Source organism: Scomber scombrus, unplaced genomic scaffold, assembly GCF_963691925.1.
Source record: "Scomber scombrus unplaced genomic scaffold, fScoSco1.1 SCAFFOLD_283, whole genome shotgun sequence".
Classification (NCBI taxonomy): domain Eukaryota; kingdom Metazoa; phylum Chordata; class Actinopteri; order Scombriformes; family Scombridae; genus Scomber; species Scomber scombrus.
In genome coordinates, this window is record NW_026910388.1 from 8155 (window position 1) to 27868 (window position 19714).

A 19714-nucleotide genomic window follows, 5' to 3' on the forward strand; every position below is an offset into this window, starting at 1 on the left:
GTTTTAGATGCATCATTGTGTGTGTGTGTGTGTGTGTATGTATGTGTGTGTCTGAAAAAAACCCTGTCATTGCTTTGTGTTTGTGTGTTCATCACAACACTGCAACAACACAGTGAGACATAAGCACAGTGGACTATATTGAGCAACTTTCTTATCAAGTTTCATTCATCATAAAATGGAATTAATGCCAAAAAAAAGAAAAAAAAGGGGGAAACACAGCTGAGGAAAGCCTGTGTTTCATAGGAGTTTCAGAAAGATGATGTAGGTGTAAATCAAGAAAACAACAGAAAGATGCGGGTAAAGTACTCTGCTTTGTAGTGGTAGGAGAAAGAAAAGATTAAAAGCGCCTCAAAAACCTACATGATTAATAACAAGACCAACTCCTGCTTTATGTGAGCTTCACAAACTAATATAACAAGAGCTGTATTTACTGTAAACCTGCAGTAAAGATGTGAATATGTGAGCAAAAATAATCATTAGGGATGCTCAATATTGACTTTTCTGCCGATATCCGATATTCCCCAACTCTTAATTTCCGATACCGATATCACCCGATACCGATATTTGCAGGCTTTTTACACCAAAACTGTTAGGTAACAACATAACATATCTCCTATTGTTGAATTAATACATTATGCCTCATTTTATTGTGATGCTCCACTGGATGCAAACATAAATGCAACATGGCTTTCCAGATGTAAACACTGTCTGTGCAAAATAAGAGAACAACTTCAACTTAAGTTATGGAGGAAAGTGCCAATATAGCACTGCCATATTTATTATGCTGCTTTGCAGTCATTTACTATCCGTAGGGAACACTTGGAAATAGTTCAGAACCACAGACATAAGCCCCGTTTCTGGAGGCGGGACCTTTTATAGGAACGTCCTCTCACTCGGTCCTCTCAGCTGTTGTGTCTCCAGCAGAGTAGGACCCAGATAGGACCCAGATAGGACCCAGATAGGACCCAGATAGGACCCAGGTAGGACCCAGGTAGGACCCAGATAGGACCCAGGTAGGACCCAGGTAGGACCCAGATAGGACCCAGATAGGAATGACAACGAGGAGGTAAACCTTCTGTTTGTGTGTTCGTGTTCATGGCGGTGGACACTATGAACTTGTTAGGCACGGTTAGCCACGGTTAGCCACGGTTAGAGACCCACGAGTCTAGCGTGTTGTTGTTGTTGTTATACGTCATCAAGCACCGGTAAACGTCCCATGCTGCGTTCATGCAGGCTGGGAAATACTGAAGCCTACAGAACAAATATCGGTTATAAAAACCCGATACCGATACTTCCCCGATATTACATTTTTAAGTGAATATTGGCTGATAATATCGGACATCCCTAGTAATCATCAGAGTGTCCAAAAACAAACCTTTACAGATTAAAGAGAGAGACATGTGCTCCTTTGTTTACTGTCATACTTAGTTTGACCATCAATAACACAATGTTAGTGCTGAAAACAACATTTTAACACCCTGTGGTTGTGTTTTAGTGACTTCTACAGTCTATAAATCACCTGTTTAATGAACCCTGTGCACTCAATATGCTTCAATCTTGTTTTTAATTGTGCATTCATATTAATTTAGTATAAAGAATACAGCTGTGAATGCACCAATCAGACTATGTATAGGATCTTTTTTTAGGATTTTTACGGGCTCCAAATATGGCAACACAAGTGTCAAACGAAGTGCTGCAGTAGTCAGTACTATCAGCTGTTAATCATTTACATCTACAAAGTGAGAAATGTCTCGACTGAGTGAAATAATTTGGGGCGTAGGCGGTTTACACGAGCGACTGCAAGTAAAGGGCAAGTCATAACATGAATGCAGCATGAATGCATTGCTATTAAGGTGTCATACTGTATGTTATCATGTGACTATTTGAAAGGATTCATAGTCATTTAGGTTTATATCTCCAAGTCTTTTTTTAATTTTATGTTCTAATAAATACTTTAGATATGACAGAATAGAAATGTACAATAACAGAGCAGGGAGCACTTTCAGAGAGTTAATGTTTTTACTAGGGATGCATACTTTTATCACCGAAACAACACAGCCGACCAAAGAGATCAGCTCCTCTGATGCATCTGTAGCAGACGTTATTCCTTTAATTGCAGTGCTAAAGTGAAGTACACTCTTGATAATGAAAACACCATGTACAAAAGATCAGTCCCTCCAATATCACAAATCACATACTGCAATTGCAATAGCAGTCAAAATAATCACAAGTCGACATATTTTCAAAAGCGTTCAGCCTGATTACTGACTGTAATTTTATAGGCAGTATTTCAACTGAGCATGTTTCCTTAATCTCTGATGACATCACCATAACAGATTGGTCTTTTTAACTGTCTTTTATAACCTTATAACTACAGTAAACACAGCAGTTTTCAGCAGTTGGATTCTATTGTTTCAAATGACTGTCTTATTTCCTTCCTTCCTTCCTTTCCTTTCCTCCCTCCCTCCTGTCCTTCCTTCCTTCCTTCATCCCCCCTACCGCCCCCCTTCCTTCTTTCCTCTGTCTTTCTAGAGTGTCTGCATGTGTGTGTTTGTGTGACTATAAATGCAGCGTGTGTGAAAGCAAAGCGTCCTTATAGCTCTGTGTTGCTGCTTCTTAGACCGCTGCTTTCCTCCCTTCCCTCCTTCCTCCCTCCCTCCTTTCCTTCCTTCTTCCTTCCTCCCTCCCTCCCTTCCTCTTTTCCTTTCTCCCTCCTTCCCTCCTACCTTACTTTTTTCCTTTCCTCCCTTCCTTCCTTCCTTTCCTCCCTCCTTTCCTCCCTACCTTCCTTACCTCCTTCCTCCCCCCTACCTTTCTCCCTTCCTTCTTTCGTCTGTCCTTCTTTCCTTCCTTCCTGCATCCCTAGTTTTTACAGGTAACACACTGTAAATACCTGCATTGTCTTTTCCTGTGTGTGTGTTTGTTTTTACAACTGCTGCAACGAGATTGTGTAAATACATATTTCTTTTATCGCCGAGAACATTTCTGCAGACTGTTGCTTCCGTCTTTGTACTTATCGGATAATAATGTATTATTTTCAAGCTCGGTATTTAAACAGAATATCTTTGATGATAAGAAAAACGTTGCTGCCACTCTTTAACATTCCCATGAAGTTTACATATGAGTCACTTTTGCATTTAAGGCTCATTTTGTGCAACTTGGGATAAAGAGCGGGTGTGGTTTTTTTTGATTACTCGCTCTGCTGAATCTGAAAAGAACCATAAGAAAGAAAGAAATGCTGCTGAGTTCAGTCTTGAATCTAAGTTGTTATAAACCTCTGTGTGGAATACTATACATGTGTGGCTCCAAATTGTTAATATGTTGTTACCATTTAACACAGATGAATCTGCATGAAGGGTCAGATTGGGAGTCCAGGTATAGTTTCAGTATGTATAACACTGACAGCTAGTGGTTGAAATGGGTACTGCAGTCTACAGCTGGTTTTTTTTTTTTAGGTCAGGTTGAATTCAATCTCAGCTGATTCATGCTGTGTGTGGGCGTCAACTTGATCTCACAGAAATACTTGAAATGAGCACAAGCTCTTAACATTGCATCACATTGGTGGTGGCACATAAGTTATAATAACATACATTACGATCAGGTTTAAATGGGCAAAACAAAACCCAGATGTTCTGCACAACAAGAGACAACAGGTGATGCAATTTTACTTAAAGGCAAAACGTCAAACTACTATTTTAAATAAAATGTTGCGGTGCTGCAGAGACTTTCTGGCCTACACATCATATTTTACAGACTTAACAAAAAAATCATCACACCATAATCATTTAATATATTTTTCAATGATAAAAAGCGGTACAAACACATTGTTTTCACGAGGTACAGGGAGGAGGAAGGGCTTTAACAATCGGGTGTTTTCATGAATAATTTATGTATTTGTTCACTTATTTTTTTATTTTTCTATGTTTTTGTAAATAGACTGATTTGTTAATTGAGTAGTAGAGAAGGGGTAGGTTTAAATAAGCATATGCTTCATCCTACTCCTTTTCGGACATGTTGGGTTCACATTATTGTTGTTTTGATTATTCTCATTGGTTTTGTTTGTTTGTTTGTTTCTTAGATTACTTTTTTTTGGTGTTACTCATACATGTCCAGCTTAATTCCCACCCACCAGAACACCCTAAATTCACCCATCCAAAACAGAAAAAGAACCCACAGAAAGACAACACACTCACACCCAGGCACACTGAGGGACACGCAAACAATAACAGCAAACAAGAGTAAGTAAGCAGGTTAACAATTGAGGTAGGGTCAACACATAAGTAAGTGCTCAAAAAGGGAGAGGGGAGAATAAAATTTTAAAAAACAAAATAGATAAATAAATAAAAAAGAGGGGGAAGGGTGATGTGCTCAGTTAGACATTTTCAGCATCAATAGTTAGGGAGTCAACGTGGTTTGCAAAAGGTTGCCACATCTCAGAGAATTTACATAAGGATCCCTTGAGAGAGAACTTTATCTTCTCCAGGGTGACACATTGTAGGATTTCATGGATCCATTTATTGTGAGTGGGAGGGGAGGCATGAGTCCACTTAAGGAGGATGAGCCTTCGAGCAAGTAAGGAGGAAAATGCAATAATGTGCTGTGAGGATTTAGACAGGCCATGTGTGAAGGAGACGCCGAAGAGGACCACAAGGGGCTCAGGGATTATGGTTCGGCCTATAACTTAACTAATGCAGACCAGTATTCCGATAGTCGTGGGCAGGTTAGAAACATATGAACAGAATCAGCAAGGGGGCCTTTACATCTATTACACTCATCTGTTCTGTCGGGGTAGATTTTGGCCAGCCTAGTGAGATGCAAATTTTACATTGCAGCAGGCCATGCCTTGCGTATATGGAGGAAGTGTGTACACGGTTTAATATTCGTTCCCAACACTCATCAGATAGTAAGGTCCCAAGGTCCCGGTCCCAGGCAGCCCTTAGAGAGGTCAGTCGGTTCTGACAGTGTATGAATACGATTATAAACAACTGTTATGAGGCCTTTTCGTCTGGTGCCGAGAGATAGGAGTTGGTCGAACTGTCTTTTTTTAACCTTATAACTACAGTAAACACATACAATATGTCTGGATATACAACTGTATTCCAGTGTAATGATTTCAATTGATAAAAGGTGATTTTGACTGTTTTCAGCAGTTAATAATTCAATCTTGGGCTCATCTGTTGTTTCAAATGACTGTAAAATGTCATTTTATTTGCTTCCTGGCAGATTTTCTTAATGGGATCTAAATACTTGGCTCATATTTCACCAGGACTGCATGCAAATGTAAAAACATCTTCTATAATATTGGAATTAACAACATGAAACTGGTATTTTAACCCTCACATACTGTTCAGAGTCATATTTGACCCATTTTTACATTTGAGAGCTGCAAAAGCACCATATACACATTTCTTTTAGCTAGACTTTTCCTATAACGTGACCCAGAATATACATAAATAGTAATAAAATGCATCATTTTTTAATTTTTGTGCAGGTGATACACATTGTTATATATGCAAATGTGCAAATGTGCAAATTTGACCTGTTTTTAATGGGGAAAAATCAGCATTCAAACATTGTTGTCATTGTTGTATTCATCATATTGGATAAAACGTTCTCCTGGACTGTATTTTTTTTTCACAGAAGCATTAATCAAACATGTATTAATGACTGCTGGGGGAGTTTATGAATGTGAATTGGTGTTTTTTATAACATCTATTTGCTCATCTCAGTTTGCGGCTTTTCACTGGAATCACCAATTACGTCTTTTTAAATCTTTATGACAGGACTCTACATGTTAAACACGTACAATCTGAAATGTTACTCAGCTCACATCACATGTTTCAGACTGTGAGAATACAGTGTGTGAGTAAATACGTAGATTTGGTTAGGAAGCAACAAAAGGTTCTTACCCTGCCCTGGACGTGTTGGGACAGGCCGATCCTCAGGCCTTCTGTGACCCAATGGAGGAGATGACACTGGGATGACTGGGAGCTGTGGGACAACGCACAAATCCAAGAGATTAGAATGACGGGAACAGAGTGGAGAGAGGCAGTAATTGGAGTAACAGGATTATGAAAGCTGATACTGTTATCACCTCTGAAGCTGCCAGAAAAAAGAAAGAAAGGAAGTTTTGGGCCTAAATTTAGTAACATTGCAAAACTGAGGGAAAGCATGATAAATGGCAGGTTTCTCAATATGGAGGAGTTGGAGTTCTCTGAATCACCTCAGAGACATTTGAGACGAAATGGAAAAAGTCCGACCTCATAATGAAGTATAAACTATGATGTTTGTTGTTATCTAAACCGGCACATTTTCCCACTATTCATTTATTTATTTATAAAGTCTTTCCTGTAATATTTCCAGACCTGGTGTTGAAATACAGGAAAAATCCCTGTAACATTTTGGACAACACTAAATTCTACAAACTGCACCTTTAACCTTAAAAAGGGTTTAATGGGTTTAGTTTAACCTTCGTGTCGTCCTCCCGGATCAAACTGACACTGTCTGTTTTGACTGTTCCTTCTTTCCTCCCTCCCTCCTTCTTTCCTCCGTCTGTCCTTCCTCCTTCCCTCCTTCCTCTCTTTACTCCCTTTCTTCCTTCCTTCTGTCCTTCCTTCCTTCCTTCCTTTCCTTCCTCCCTCCCTTCCTTCCTTCCGTCCTTCCTCTGTCTTTCCTCCCTTTCTTCCTTCCTTCCTCCCTTCCTCTTTCTTTCCTTCCTTCCTTTCTTCCGTCCGTCCGTCCATCCTCCCTCCTTCCTCTCTTTCTTTCCTTCCTCTCTCTTTCTTCCTTTTCTTCCTTCCTTCTGTCATTCCTTCCTTCCTCCCTCCTTCACTCTTTCTTTCCTCCCCCTACCTTCCTCCCTTCCTTCTTTCCTGTCCTTCTTTCTTCCTTACTCCATCCCTCTCTCCTTCCTTCTTTCCTCCCTCCCTCCTTCCTTCCTTCCTCCATCCCCCTTTCTTCCTTACCTTCCTCCCTTCCTTCTTTCCTCTGTCCTTCATTCCTTCCTTTCCTTCTTCCCTTCCTTCTTTCCTTTCCTCATGTCTTTTCTTCCTTCCTCCTTTTTTTCCTTCTTTCCTTCTTCCTCCCTACCTTCTTTCCTTCTTCTTCCCTTCCTTCCTCCCTCCCTCCTTCCCTTTCTTATTCCTCCCTCCTTTCCTTCCTTCTTTCCTTCTTCCTCCCTTCCTTCCTCCCTACCTCCTTTCCTCCCTCCTTTCCTACCTTCTTCCTCCCTTCCTTCCTTGACTGGAGGACAACAGGAGGGTTAAAACACCCCAAAAGTAACTAAAAATTATAAACAGGATTGTAAAGAAATAACAGTTTTGAAGTTATGTGTTGTGTTGCAGAGATATTCTGAACTCAGCATGCTAACCAGCTAACTAATCCTGTCCTGGCTGTAATGCCACTTTGTACCAGAGGGGGCGACAATGAGTCACTGTAACGTCCAGTCTGCCCTCAGTCCAACATGACAGAATGAAGAAGCAGCACTGGCAGTAATGGAGAAGCCAGGCTGAATACTGTATAGGACTCATAATATTTCACTTTATTAGAGTTTTAATACTTTTGCAGATGAGAAAGTCACATTCATCTGAATAACACCTATCTGGAAAGTTGCACCAGCTATTTGGAAAGTGGCCTTTTTTGGCATCGGCTGGATCAATATTGAAATATCAGATCAACAAATGAGGCCTCTACTGTGATTACTGTGTTGTAGGATGTCTGCAAACCATGAGAAAATCCTCCTGTGTGGTAGAAGAACTGTTGTTTTACCGTTTTCTGTTTCTGATGTGTAATTTTATGATTTACAGTACAGTTACCCTCGAGGGCATGTGTGTAAATATTTAGTTAGAGTTATGTTGTAACTGATCTCCCTGATGCAACAGCTCTCTGATCTCTGCAGGTCTTTTGTAATTTACCACTTGGCTCTAATGTCTCTGCAGCATTTTGATGTCTTGATAAAAAGGGCTGCAGCACAGATTCACTATAAACTGTAGGCTCTATGCTTTATTCAGTGAGTGATAATGGTTGCGGGGCGATGGTTCGGATGGGTGGTTCTTGCACAGTGAACCTTTCTGTCTGCTGTTTAGTGCCTTCAAATGAGCCTCCGATGGTTTTATCAGAGCTTGTTTGTTGAGAACAGCTGCATGTTGTTTCTGGAAACAGGCTTGATAAAGTGAACCGCAGAGTAAATACACCATAAAACCAAAACCATGAGCTTAATGAGTTTTTAAAGATACATAAAGATACAGTCAGACCTTTTTTACACAATTGGTCCACTATTAATATGGGATTATTAAAGTCAAGAATGCAGAACAACATTATTTAACATTACATTCATTATGTTTTAATAATATAAAAGCTGAGGTGGGACCACTCACTTCACATGTAAAACAAACATTATGATCCCCATTTTTTTCTCACTTATAGAAAGTTGTGTGACATAGACTTTATTAGTTTGAACCCTGTAAAGTCTGAACCATCAAATAAATGCCAGAAAATCCTAATTATTTGTTTCTTGGACCTTCAGATGAGTAACGATTAAATAACACTTTGATACATCTGGAATTTGCATGAGTTTTAAGCCTTATAGGCCCTGCATCAAGCTCTTACACCTACTAAACTTTGAATGCATAATGATGATACATAAGATTTACAGATAAGTTGTCTTCTGTACCTGCCAGATCTCATTTGATACACACATTTTCAACAGGAATTGACCATAAAATAAGCTGCAAAATATTTAGTAATTAAACATTGAATTGATTTATCTGTGCATTTCATGTATTTTATCGTGCACATCAGGTTTTTCAGACAGGGGTCTCTAAAGGTTACGTATTAAATATGATTCACTTGGCATTACAGGGTTTAAACAGCCCTGCTCACATTACCAGTCAAACAGTATCTACCTTGTTGGAGCGCTGCAAGTGCACACAGGCAGGAAACAGCAAATCTTCAACAGAGACTGAGACAGAGATAAAGGAGGGGACAGAAAAGGAGAGATTAGATGTTAAAATAAGATTTTTCAGCTCAGTGCGTGAGAGTAAACACAAGTTGCCCAGAAACAGCTTCTTGGCGTTTCTACACGTACTGATTCAAATTAATTTAAGAGACATGTGTTGCAGAGCACCTTGGTCTAAGTGCGGACAAAGTAAACAGCAGAGTGACTGTATATCACTGCAATCACTACTGGCGCTTTAAAACTGGTCCTCAAGAATAAGCAAGGTGTCCGATGTTGCAAGAAAAAACCTGTCTGTGGCTTACTGCTGACACCTGATGCATGACAACACTGAGCTGCAGGAAGTCACACAGACAGAAAAGTTAGTTTCTTCCATATGTGGTGTGAGGTTCGGACACTAGAAATGAAGAAAAGATGAGTACTTAAAAGGTCACTGCTGGCAGGAATATAATGCAACAGCACTGAGTCACAGTTATGTCTGCATAATGCATATTTAAAAAGGTAATTCTCTTTCCTGCACGTAGCAGTCGCGTGTGCATGCTTCTCCTTTAACATGAAGTAATCTGTCTTTCACATCAGTTGCACAAGCACACAGTTTGTTCATGGCTGGCTGTCATGTTGTGATAATTAGAGCCGACCTACATACAGTTAGGTACATCAATGTTTGGACAGTGACACTGTTTTCATAACGGATTTGAAATGAAAACAATTAAGATGTGACTTTCAGCTTTAATTCAAGGGGTTGGGCATACTATGGATTAAAAATATTAGGAATTGTGACCATTTTTAAACACAGTCCACTTATTTCAGGCCTCAAATGAAATCGGACAAACTGAATAATCATAAACAAAAATGTTAATTTCCTTCGCAGGCAATGACGGCCAGAGGTCTGGAATCCATGAACATCACCAAATGCTGGGTTTCCTTCTTTGTGATGTTTTGCCAGGCCTGTACTGCAGCTGTTTGTGGGTCTCTACCTTAAGTTTTGTCTTTAGCAAGTGAAATCAGGTGACTGACTCTTCCATTGCAGAATAGTCCAATAAACAATGTTGATTTTCAATGTGCTTCTCTCTCCTATCCTTCCTCTCTCTCCTCTCTCTCTCCTCTCCTTCCTCTCTCTCCTCTCTCTCTCCTCCCTCTCTCTCCTATCCTTCCTCTCTCTCTCCTATCCTTCCTCTCTCTCTCTCTCCTCCTCTTTCTCTCTCTCCTATCCTTCCTCTCTCTCTCCTATCCTTCCTCTCTCTCTCTCTCTCCTATCCTTCCTCTCTCTCTCTCTCTCTCTCTCTCTCTCTCTCTCTCTCTCTCTCTCTCTCCTCTCATTCCTCTCACTCCTATCCTTCCTCTCTCTCCTCTCTCTCCTCTCCTTCCTCTCTCTCTCCTCTCCTTCCTCTCTCTCTCCTCTCCTTCCTCTCTCTCCTATCCTTCCTCTCTCTCCTCTCCTCTCCAACCAGTCGAGGCAGATGTTCTCCCACTTTAAGCCTGGTTCTGGTTCTGATGTTTCTTCCTGTTAAAAAGGGAGTTTTTTCTTGCCACTATCGCTAAGTGCTGCTCATGTGGGAATATTGAGTCTCTTTAAAATTAAAACCTGAAGGGTTCAGTTTAGAACCTGCTCTATGTGTAAAGTGCCTTGAGATGACTTTGTTGTGATTTGGCGCTATACAAATAAAGATTGATTGATTGACTGAGATTGATTGATAGTCCACTTCTTTGCTTTTTGCTCCTGGGTTGCTTTCACACTCACAGTATGTTTTGGGTCATTGTCCATCTATACTGTGAGCGTGGTCCAATCACCGTTGCTGAATTTGGGTGAATCTGAGCAGAGTGTATATCCCAAAAACCTCAGAATCCATCCAGCTGGTTCTGTCTTGCCATTAGAAGTCATGCATACCCAACCATCACGCTGCCTTCACCTTGTTTTACCGATGATGTGGTCTGCTTTGGATCATGAGCCGGTCCACGCCTTCTCTATCCTTTTTTCTTCCCATCATTCTGGTTCAGGTTGATCTGAGTTTCATCTGTCCAAAGAATGCTGTTCCTGAACTTCGCTGGCTTTTTTAGATGTATTTCTGGCAACGTCTAATCTGGCCTTTTCTATTCTTGATGCTTATGAATGCTTTGCACCTTAAAGTGAACCTTCTGTATTTGCTTCTTGACTTGGATAATGATATGTCGACCTCATGGAGAGTGTTCTTCTTCATCAATTGGCTTGATGTTGTGAAGGGGTTTTTCTTTCCTCCACCCCTGCTGTCTTCTGTGAGGATCCCTGTGGCCTTTTTCTGTTACTGAGTTCACCAGTTCATTGTATTTCTCCTCAGAATGTACCAAAACTGTTGATTTTGCCACTCCTAATGTTCTTGGGATCTCTCCGATGGCCTAAGGATGGCTTGTTTCACATGCATTGAGAGCTCTTTTGATTGCATGTTGTAGTGTAGGATCACAGGAACAGCTTCTAAATGCAACTCCAGACCTTTTTACCTGCTTAATTGATGATGAAACAACGAGAAGGAATTACCCACACCTGTCCATGAAACAGCCTTTAAGTCAAAAAGGGTGGTACATATGGAAGAGCTGTAATTCCTAAACCCCTCCTCCAATTTGGATGTGAATACCCTCAAATTAAAGCATTTTAAATCAACTGTAACTGCACACACGTGTATAACAAAGGCATGAATAAGTACTTTATTAGTTACTTTTTAATTTCCAGTTTGCTCAGAATCATTAATTTGGGCAACAGATATATAAAGCAATAACATAACATCATATTCTCATTATATAATTCTGCTGACAGTTGTTGAATGATGATAATATTGAGTGATAATGTTGGATTTGCTCTATTTCCTCACAAAAAACTGAATATACTGCATTTATGTTTGGGAATATTGAGTATGGGCTAAATGAAGCTTATAATGTGGATATATACACCATTATAGTGCAGCCTATACTATATAATGCCATGGAAAACATATTCAATGCCATAATTAAATAAAATGTTTCATGCTGCAAGAGTTATAGTGGTATCACACCTACTGTACATAATAACTTCCTCATAATTCAATGTTCATATTAATACATCCTTATGGCTCAGTTCTCTTTCCCATTGCTGCTTTTTACGACACATGACTACAATGAGAAGCTACAGTCATGTGTTTCAGTAAAGGAAATGCATTCAGCAAAGAGCACACTTCTTTATTTCTCAGTTTAAATTAGTATAAGTAACACCTGGTCTAACCCTTTATAGAAAAAAGAAATGACTTATCTTTACCATGCATCTGCTTTTTAACTTCCTCTTTCTGCAGAAAACCTTAAATACCACTGCACAGAGTACAGAAAAGTACATTTTACACATCTGTAGGTGTCTGTAGACTTCTGTGGGAGTTCTGATTTGATCTTTTTAAATCTAAAGGGGGTTTTGAGTATGAAACCCCCGTTTTTTTGTAACGGACGTGGGTTGAAAAGGATGCAGTCAGTTGTGGTCAGAGGTGCAACACACCACACATGTAAAGCCAACACTGTTAGAACATGTTGCACAGGTTATTACACAATGTCTACCACATAGCATGACTAAGAACAAAAAAAAACCAGCAGCAGAAAAGTGACATATAATATTTAAATTATTAGCATTTAGCTTGTCTTATTGTTGTTTAAATGGGAGCTGAGAGACGTTTAAAACTGATGCAAACGTCTAACCGAACCTCTGATTCCAACTGAGGATGTCACTGTTCGTCATGCGTGTGAATGTCATATATGTAATGTGAGGGAGAGGAAAGATGGCTTGAGAAAGGTGCAAAGGCTACGGGAACCTCAGACGGTTGGGACACCACTTCTCTCTTTGCAAATGTGCGCCGTCTTGTAGTACTTCCCTAAAACGCCAATCAACCACGTCTGAGAATGTGATTGTGAGAGATAAGCATACAACACAAAGCTGACATGTAGCACCATGACACTGCATATCCCATATAATTGTATTGTTTTGCACTGAAGACGTCTGTTAATCTATTTCCATAAGGTCAAATGTCCTGTATCTGTAATTGTAACCCAGAGATTTTGATATACCATTTGGGACTACTGTATGTTTTCCTTCTCCTATCTCCATCATAAGCAGGTATCATCCTAAGACATGTGCAGGCTTGGTGTTGGCCTATAGACATCCACCTGAGGAATTTCACAAGCAACCTGCTGCTAAACACCAGAATCTGCTGGATTCCAGTTTATTCAATGTGTCATTCAGAAACTGTATATCCTGCATATACTGTCTTTATCAGTGTTAATATCAAAAGGGCGATGACGAAGTGTCTGGCATGGAGGTGGTTTTACCTGGAGATAATACAAATGTGCTTTACTGAGTATAAAAAACACAGTGCTCCAGAGTCATAGTCATAAAAGCATCAGTTTTTTTCAAAAAAAGAAAAACTGCATCCTACATGCTGTGCTTCTCAGTAAAAAAAAAAGCCCTCTGTTTAACCACACCTCCAGCTGACTATAAATTCTTCCTCTCTGAAGGAGCGGTGGCAGTCTCACTCAAACAGGGCTGACAAACACACTGACACAAGGGTGTTTTTCTCTTCTTTTTTATGCAGTGCGTGTTTTCAGTGTGTGCGAGCCGTGGTTACAGTGCATGTTTCCTCAGCATGTTTTGGCACAGCCGACCGAATCTTGACAGAGCTCCAGAATCACTGTAGGGCTTTCAGAGGGGGAACTTGACGGATCACGACAAAAGAAGCAAAACCAGTGCCTGAGGACAGAAGATTTTGGGTCAGAGGAAGCTGCAGTCGCCTCCCGGACGTAAGATTTAACTTTGTGATGCCTGCCTGCAAACACCTTTAACCCTCAACCTTCCTCCTGCTGCAGTATTACATCAAATAATACTCCTTTGTTGACTGAAACTACTACCACTGTGGATGCAGTGCTTTTTCTCTTTTGGTTATGTTTGGCCAACAAAACATGTCTACAAATTCAACGGTTGACCACTGCAAAACGCCTAACTTTGACACATACAAAGCCCTCTCCTGGCTGATGATTGTGGAGTTCGTGCTGGGTCTGCCTCTCAACCTGTCCGTCCTCTACATCTTCATCTTCAGGTATGAGAAAACACAATCTCCTAATCAATGCATCTCTTTCTTTTTCATTGATTAATTCAGTAAAAATGTAGATAAAAGTCTGCAAAAAGCCCTCCGGAAAGGAAAGAGTTAACTAGAGGTCTAGACATTGAACATTAACTTAATAGCTAATGATCCACAACTCATAAGCTGTTGGGAATTTCCCAACGTTTTGCCTTTCTGAGTGATTTAAACCTTGGTATCACAGTAAAAGCACTGCTGTTAATCCTCTCTATGACCTGGATGACTGAACATTGTCTCAGACCATCACTGACATTATGTCATTGTTAAAACATGTTGAGCATTTCACTCTCGGAGTTTGATGAAATTCGATTTAGCGTGTTGTGATGCAAAATTATGCCGTTGTTGAAATTTGACTATTATAAAATCGTGACTCCTGCCAAGAAGAAATGTTAATGAATGCACACATCTGCTCATTTCAATAGAAGAGGAAGAAGAGGAGGAAGAGGATGATGTTAACATCCTGTTTGGATTCTTAATTTGTGTGTAGAAAAGTTGACAAAATCAAGTCAACACTGAATCATCCTCTGAGACTGTGGTTGATTAACAATTCAATATTAAAAATGCTAAAATTGACTTTACAAGCAGATCTAAAGTCAGCTGGTTTGACTTTTAAATGATCCAAAACATAAGTCTAATCAACCATAGAAAGACATCTGACATGCAGGTGAGAATCCAGTATGTTCCTCTGCAATGCCAAAAATGTCTGGAATCCAACGGCCGTTTTTTACCTTGCATCACCTCAACCCAACAAGCCGCACCTCCTCACAATATCATGACTCAAAGAGCGCAGGTTAAACTGGATGAGCTGTGTGCATTAGCTTGAGGTTTGGAGGGGTTTTTTTTAAGTAAGTGAGATGAACTGATAAGCATTTATAATGTAGCAACAATAAGACATTGTGCTGTTGATAAGAGATTCTTTGAAAGGCTTCCAGCAGGCAGGTGTTCGGTTGGCACTGTTGTGTTTTTTTATGCAATACAAAGTGCAAAAAGAAAAGGAGTGGCAAGAATAATAATAAGATAAAGAGATAAAGAAGAATATATAGACCCAACCTCTCAGCAGTACTTCCTATGTGAGACATCCTGTCTGATGAGACTGCACAGATACTGCACAGATTAAATCTTAAACATTTATTTTACTTTATCAATTCATTTATTTGTACTGTATTACCATCATTTAATCTTATTCAAGTATTGTCAATATTTATGCATTTATTTTTAGTTTGATTTCATTCATTCATTTATTATTTGTTTAGGTGTTTATTTTATTTCATTTTTTCCTCTCTCTCTTCTGTTGGGTTTGCTGTGCGGCTTCCCGCGGTGGGGGGAGGAGGGGGGGGGGGGGGGGGTTGACTCTTCCATTTTCTCTCGTAGATGTATTTTTGATGCAGAAACAAACAAACCGCAACCTGACAACACACTAACAGTTGTGTCAATAACTTCCTCTTTAGGTTCAAGTTCTGGAAGAACAAAAGCATCTTCCTCTTCAATATTGTGGTTGCTGATTTCCTGCTGGTGGTGTGTCTTCCCGCCAAGGCCTACCACTACCAGCATGGCCAGAGACGCAGCTCCAACAGTGCGGTGTGTAAGACCCTGCTCTTCATGCTGTTCCTCAACAGAGGGGCCAGCATCGGCTTCCTCATCACGCTGTCCCTCGACCGCTACTTCAACGTGGTCCATCTCGGGAGGAGGAACTTCGTCAAAGTGCTGAAGAAGACTCCTCAGATCTCCATCGTGATCTGGCTCCTCCTGCTGCCCCTCACCATCCCCACCATGGTGAACACCTTCGAGTGCTGCAACAGTCACGGCCGAGTGGTGGAGACATATTCTCACGATGTGACTGACACATTCAGAGAGGTACTGCTTTGGTTTTCTTTTGACATGATTTGGATTTGCATCGACTTAGCTACAGAATATATAGTGGAACATTAGACATGAAAACAGGAAGTGTTTTAAATAATGTAATTGAAACAAGAACACAAATGACAGCCTGGTACAGTATATACTCTCGTGCCATCCAAACGTTTACAGTTATATTAAGAAGAACTGTACACTATCTCAAATCTTCACTTCCTATCATCACGTTTTAATTGGTTCCCTGCTCGTCACACGCAACAGAAGCCGACCTGTGCAGGTATCGCAGCATCTTAATTCTCAAATATCTCTACAGTAACATTATATTTAACCCTCCTGTTGTCCTCGAGTCAAGGAAGGAAGGGAGGAAGGACAGGAGGAAAGACGAAGGAAGGAAAGGAGGGAGGGAGGAAAGAAGGACAAGAGGAAGGAAGAAGGAAGGAAAGGAGGGAGGATGGAAGGGAGGAAGGTAGGGGGGAGGAAAGAAAGAGAGAAGGAGAGAGGGAGGAAAGAAGGAAGGAAGGGAGGAAAGGAAGGAAGGAAGAAAGGGGGAAAGAAGGAAGGAGGGAGGGAGGGAGAAAGGAAAAGAGGAAGGGAGGAAGGAAGGAAAAAAGGACAGAGGAAAGAAGGAAGGGAGGAAGGACAGAAGGAAGGAAGAACCCGAAAGGAGGAAGGATGGAAGGGAAGAAGGAGGGAGGGAGGAAGGACAGTTGGAAGGAAGGGAGGAAAGAAGGAACAGTCAAAACAGACGGGGTCAATTTGACCCGGGAGGATGACAGGAGGGTTAAGGATGTCAAATAATTTACCTTAAGTTTGAATTACTGTCTGTAATTGTCTGTGATCGATCACAATTAGGAGCATTTTGCAATCAGTGCTCCAAAAATCGAAGTTTAAACTGAATTTAATACTTTATTTTAATGTACTGCAGGAAAAAAAACAGTCCAAGTGCCTGTAAATCCATAAATGAAGAGCTGAGCCAATGTTTAGTAAAAGTTTATAAGTAAAGTCCAATAACTGTTTGTTTGGGAGGGATTGTAGAGTGGGTGCTACACTGTAAAAACCCAGACTGCCATTATGGTTGGGGACAGAGTTATTTACCTTTAACTCTTCTGCAGTCTCCACTCAGGATGAACACAGTGAGGAATGGAGGACATGAATAGCCTCTTAGCTGCTAATGTGAAGTGTGGCAATACTGAGGTCAAAGGTCATGTCCATGTATCATACGATAAGTCCATTTATAGACATGATGATGCTGATAATTATGTTATTGTACAATAAGTCGATAATGTTATTATCATGACAGGCATATTCACAGGGACATTATGTGCTGTAATAAACATTCACAAGGGAAACACCTGGTTTGAAATACATCCTGATTGATTATAAATGCCTTAACCCTCCTGTTGTCCTCGAGCCAAGGGAGGAAGAAGGAAGGAAGGATGGAAGGGAGGAAGAAAGAAGGAAAGGAGGGAGGAAGGAAGGGAGAAAGGAAGAAGGAAGGAAAGGAGGGAAGGAAGGAAAGGAGGGAGGAAGGAAGGAAGGACGGAGGAAAGAACAAAGGAAGGAAGGTAGGAGGGAGGGAGGAAAGAAGGAATTAGGGAGGGAGGGAGAAAGGAAAAGAGGAAGGAAGGGAGGAAGGAAGGAAAGAAGGACACAGGAAAGAAGGAAGGGAGGAAGGTAGGGGGGACTACTGGCATGATGTATATAGATCTCCTTCGATGCTTGATGTTATTTTGCTCTACGGGATAGTAACAATCTTTCTCATTATCACTTTTCCATTTTTTTTATAGGTGGTCTTCTTCACCCAGATCCTCATCCCCTTCATCATCCTCGTCTACTGCACGGTGCGCATCGTCAACCGCCTGAGAAAGAAAACCGTTGGGGAGAAGACCAAACTGAGGCGAGCCGTCTGCGTGGTCATGTCCGTGGTCGTCGTCTTCTCCATCTGCTTCCTGCCCTGCACTATCGCCCGGGCGGTGCTGCTCTACTTCAGGCTGCAAAACATGCAGGTGGCGGAGGACGTGGCGGTCCAGGTCTACGACGGCCTCATGGTTCTGTCTTACGTGGACTGCCTACTGGACCCACTGGTGTACTGCTTCTGTAACTCGGGGTTTAAAGACGCTTATATAACCACCTTCTGTCCTGGGCCCCTGCAGAAGAAGCTGCTGAATGCCAACTTCGGATTGGGAAGTGGAGCGACGACCATAACGACAAATTCTGCAGCAGCAGCAAGAACTGTCACTTCGCCGATAATGGAGAAATCCTGATTGGTTTTTAATTATTGTTTAGAATATCTCTTACCAGTATGCCTCAACCACACAGACCTGCATTACCACTGCTCCACCTACACAGGTGTATTCAGCTATTCTGGTGGAGTCTTACTTTGACAATCTGATGTCATTCACTCAGAGGCTGAAAACACGATGGGTGTAGCAGAGCAACCTCATACTCCGCCTCCTATATAGTGTTATGGCGCTTTTCCACTACACAGTTCCAGCACGACTCGCCTCGACTCGGTTTTTTTTGCGTTTCCACTAGGGATAGTACCTGGCACCTGGTACTTTTTTAGTACCTGCTCTGGTGAGGTTCCAAGCGAGCCGAGCCGATACTAAATGTGATGTCAACAGACTGCTGGCCGCTGATTGGTCAGAAGAGTTGTCGCTGGAAGAGTCATGAGCCGTCCCACATAAGAATCAAACCCGGCATTTTTAAATACCAGCAGCAGCGGTACAACCATAGTTACAGCCATACGGTGTTACCATAGTTACAGCTATACGGCTCAATTTTCTTGCTTTGTGTGAGACAGAAAGCCTCATACAGCAGCAAGTACACCATCGCCTCCATGTCCTCCATTGTTTATGTGTTTTGTGTCGCGTATAAAACGAAGTCACGGCAGTTTCGTGAAGCCGTGCTATGACGACCCCGCCCACGTTGAGTAGGTACTTTTTTTAAATGGAAAAGGACCGTACCGAGTCGAGTCGAGGCGAGTCGTGCTGGAACTGTGTAGTGGAAAAGCGCCATTAGTTTTCCTGTTCCTGGTCATGGTCAATCTGGAGCCATGTTTGCTCAATGTGAGATGTTTCACTTTGTGGATTTGTGGATAAATTGATTGTATTTTTATAGATAAAATAATGTGCAAAAATTATGATTTAAATGCAGTTTGAGCTTTAGTTGCATAATATCCCTTAAAAAGTGCCTCAATGTGTCTTTTGCCATTAATCCTGTGGCATGTCTAGGTTTTTAATGAAACGAGTGCATCTAATTCTTATGTAAGATAAGATCAGATAAAGCATCCCCCCCTTAACTGTCATTGCCAGTAGGGTTAAACAAAAAAAATCTTGCGCTCTCCAGCTTTATTAAAGATACAAAATGAAAAATATTTCAACAAATCACAGCCAAACAGTGCCCAATGTTGCACTTAACATGAGATTTAAAAACTGTGAACTACAGAGAGATTAATCTGGAAATAAATTTGTGTAGCAAAGCATTGTGTGAACTCGTGAATGTAACATAAGTTCATTTATATGTAAAAGTTCCACACTGCAGGTTTAAATGAAAGATCAATTTTTTAATAATCTTTTATTAGAGTAGAAGAACTAATTATTTTATTCCTGCACTTTTTTCAACATGAAATACCGCTTGATATAAGGTTGATAATGTGCCTTACACGACTCATAAGTTGAAGTTTACGGCTATAAACTTGTGACTTCCCCTGGCAACCAGAATTCCTGTTAAAACTGTTAAAACAAATGAATGAAGCCGAGTCTGTATGGGCATGTACAGTCCTGTG

General features: G+C 40.8%; 1 protein-coding gene across 1 annotated transcript; it reads left to right on the forward strand.

Moving 5' to 3' along the window:
• The first annotated feature begins 13461 nt into the window (after positions 1 to 13461).
• Positions 13462 to 18504, forward strand: LOC133976974 (12-(S)-hydroxy-5,8,10,14-eicosatetraenoic acid receptor-like). The gene is made up of 3 exons (XM_062415114.1): positions 13462 to 14031; positions 15522 to 15927; positions 17715 to 18504. The coding sequence occupies exons 1-3, from the start codon at positions 13877 to 13879 to the stop codon at positions 18189 to 18191; spliced, it is 1038 nt and encodes a 345-aa protein (XP_062271098.1). The 5' UTR covers positions 13462 to 13876; the 3' UTR covers positions 18192 to 18504.
• The last annotated feature ends 1210 nt before the right edge of the window (positions 18505 to 19714 follow it).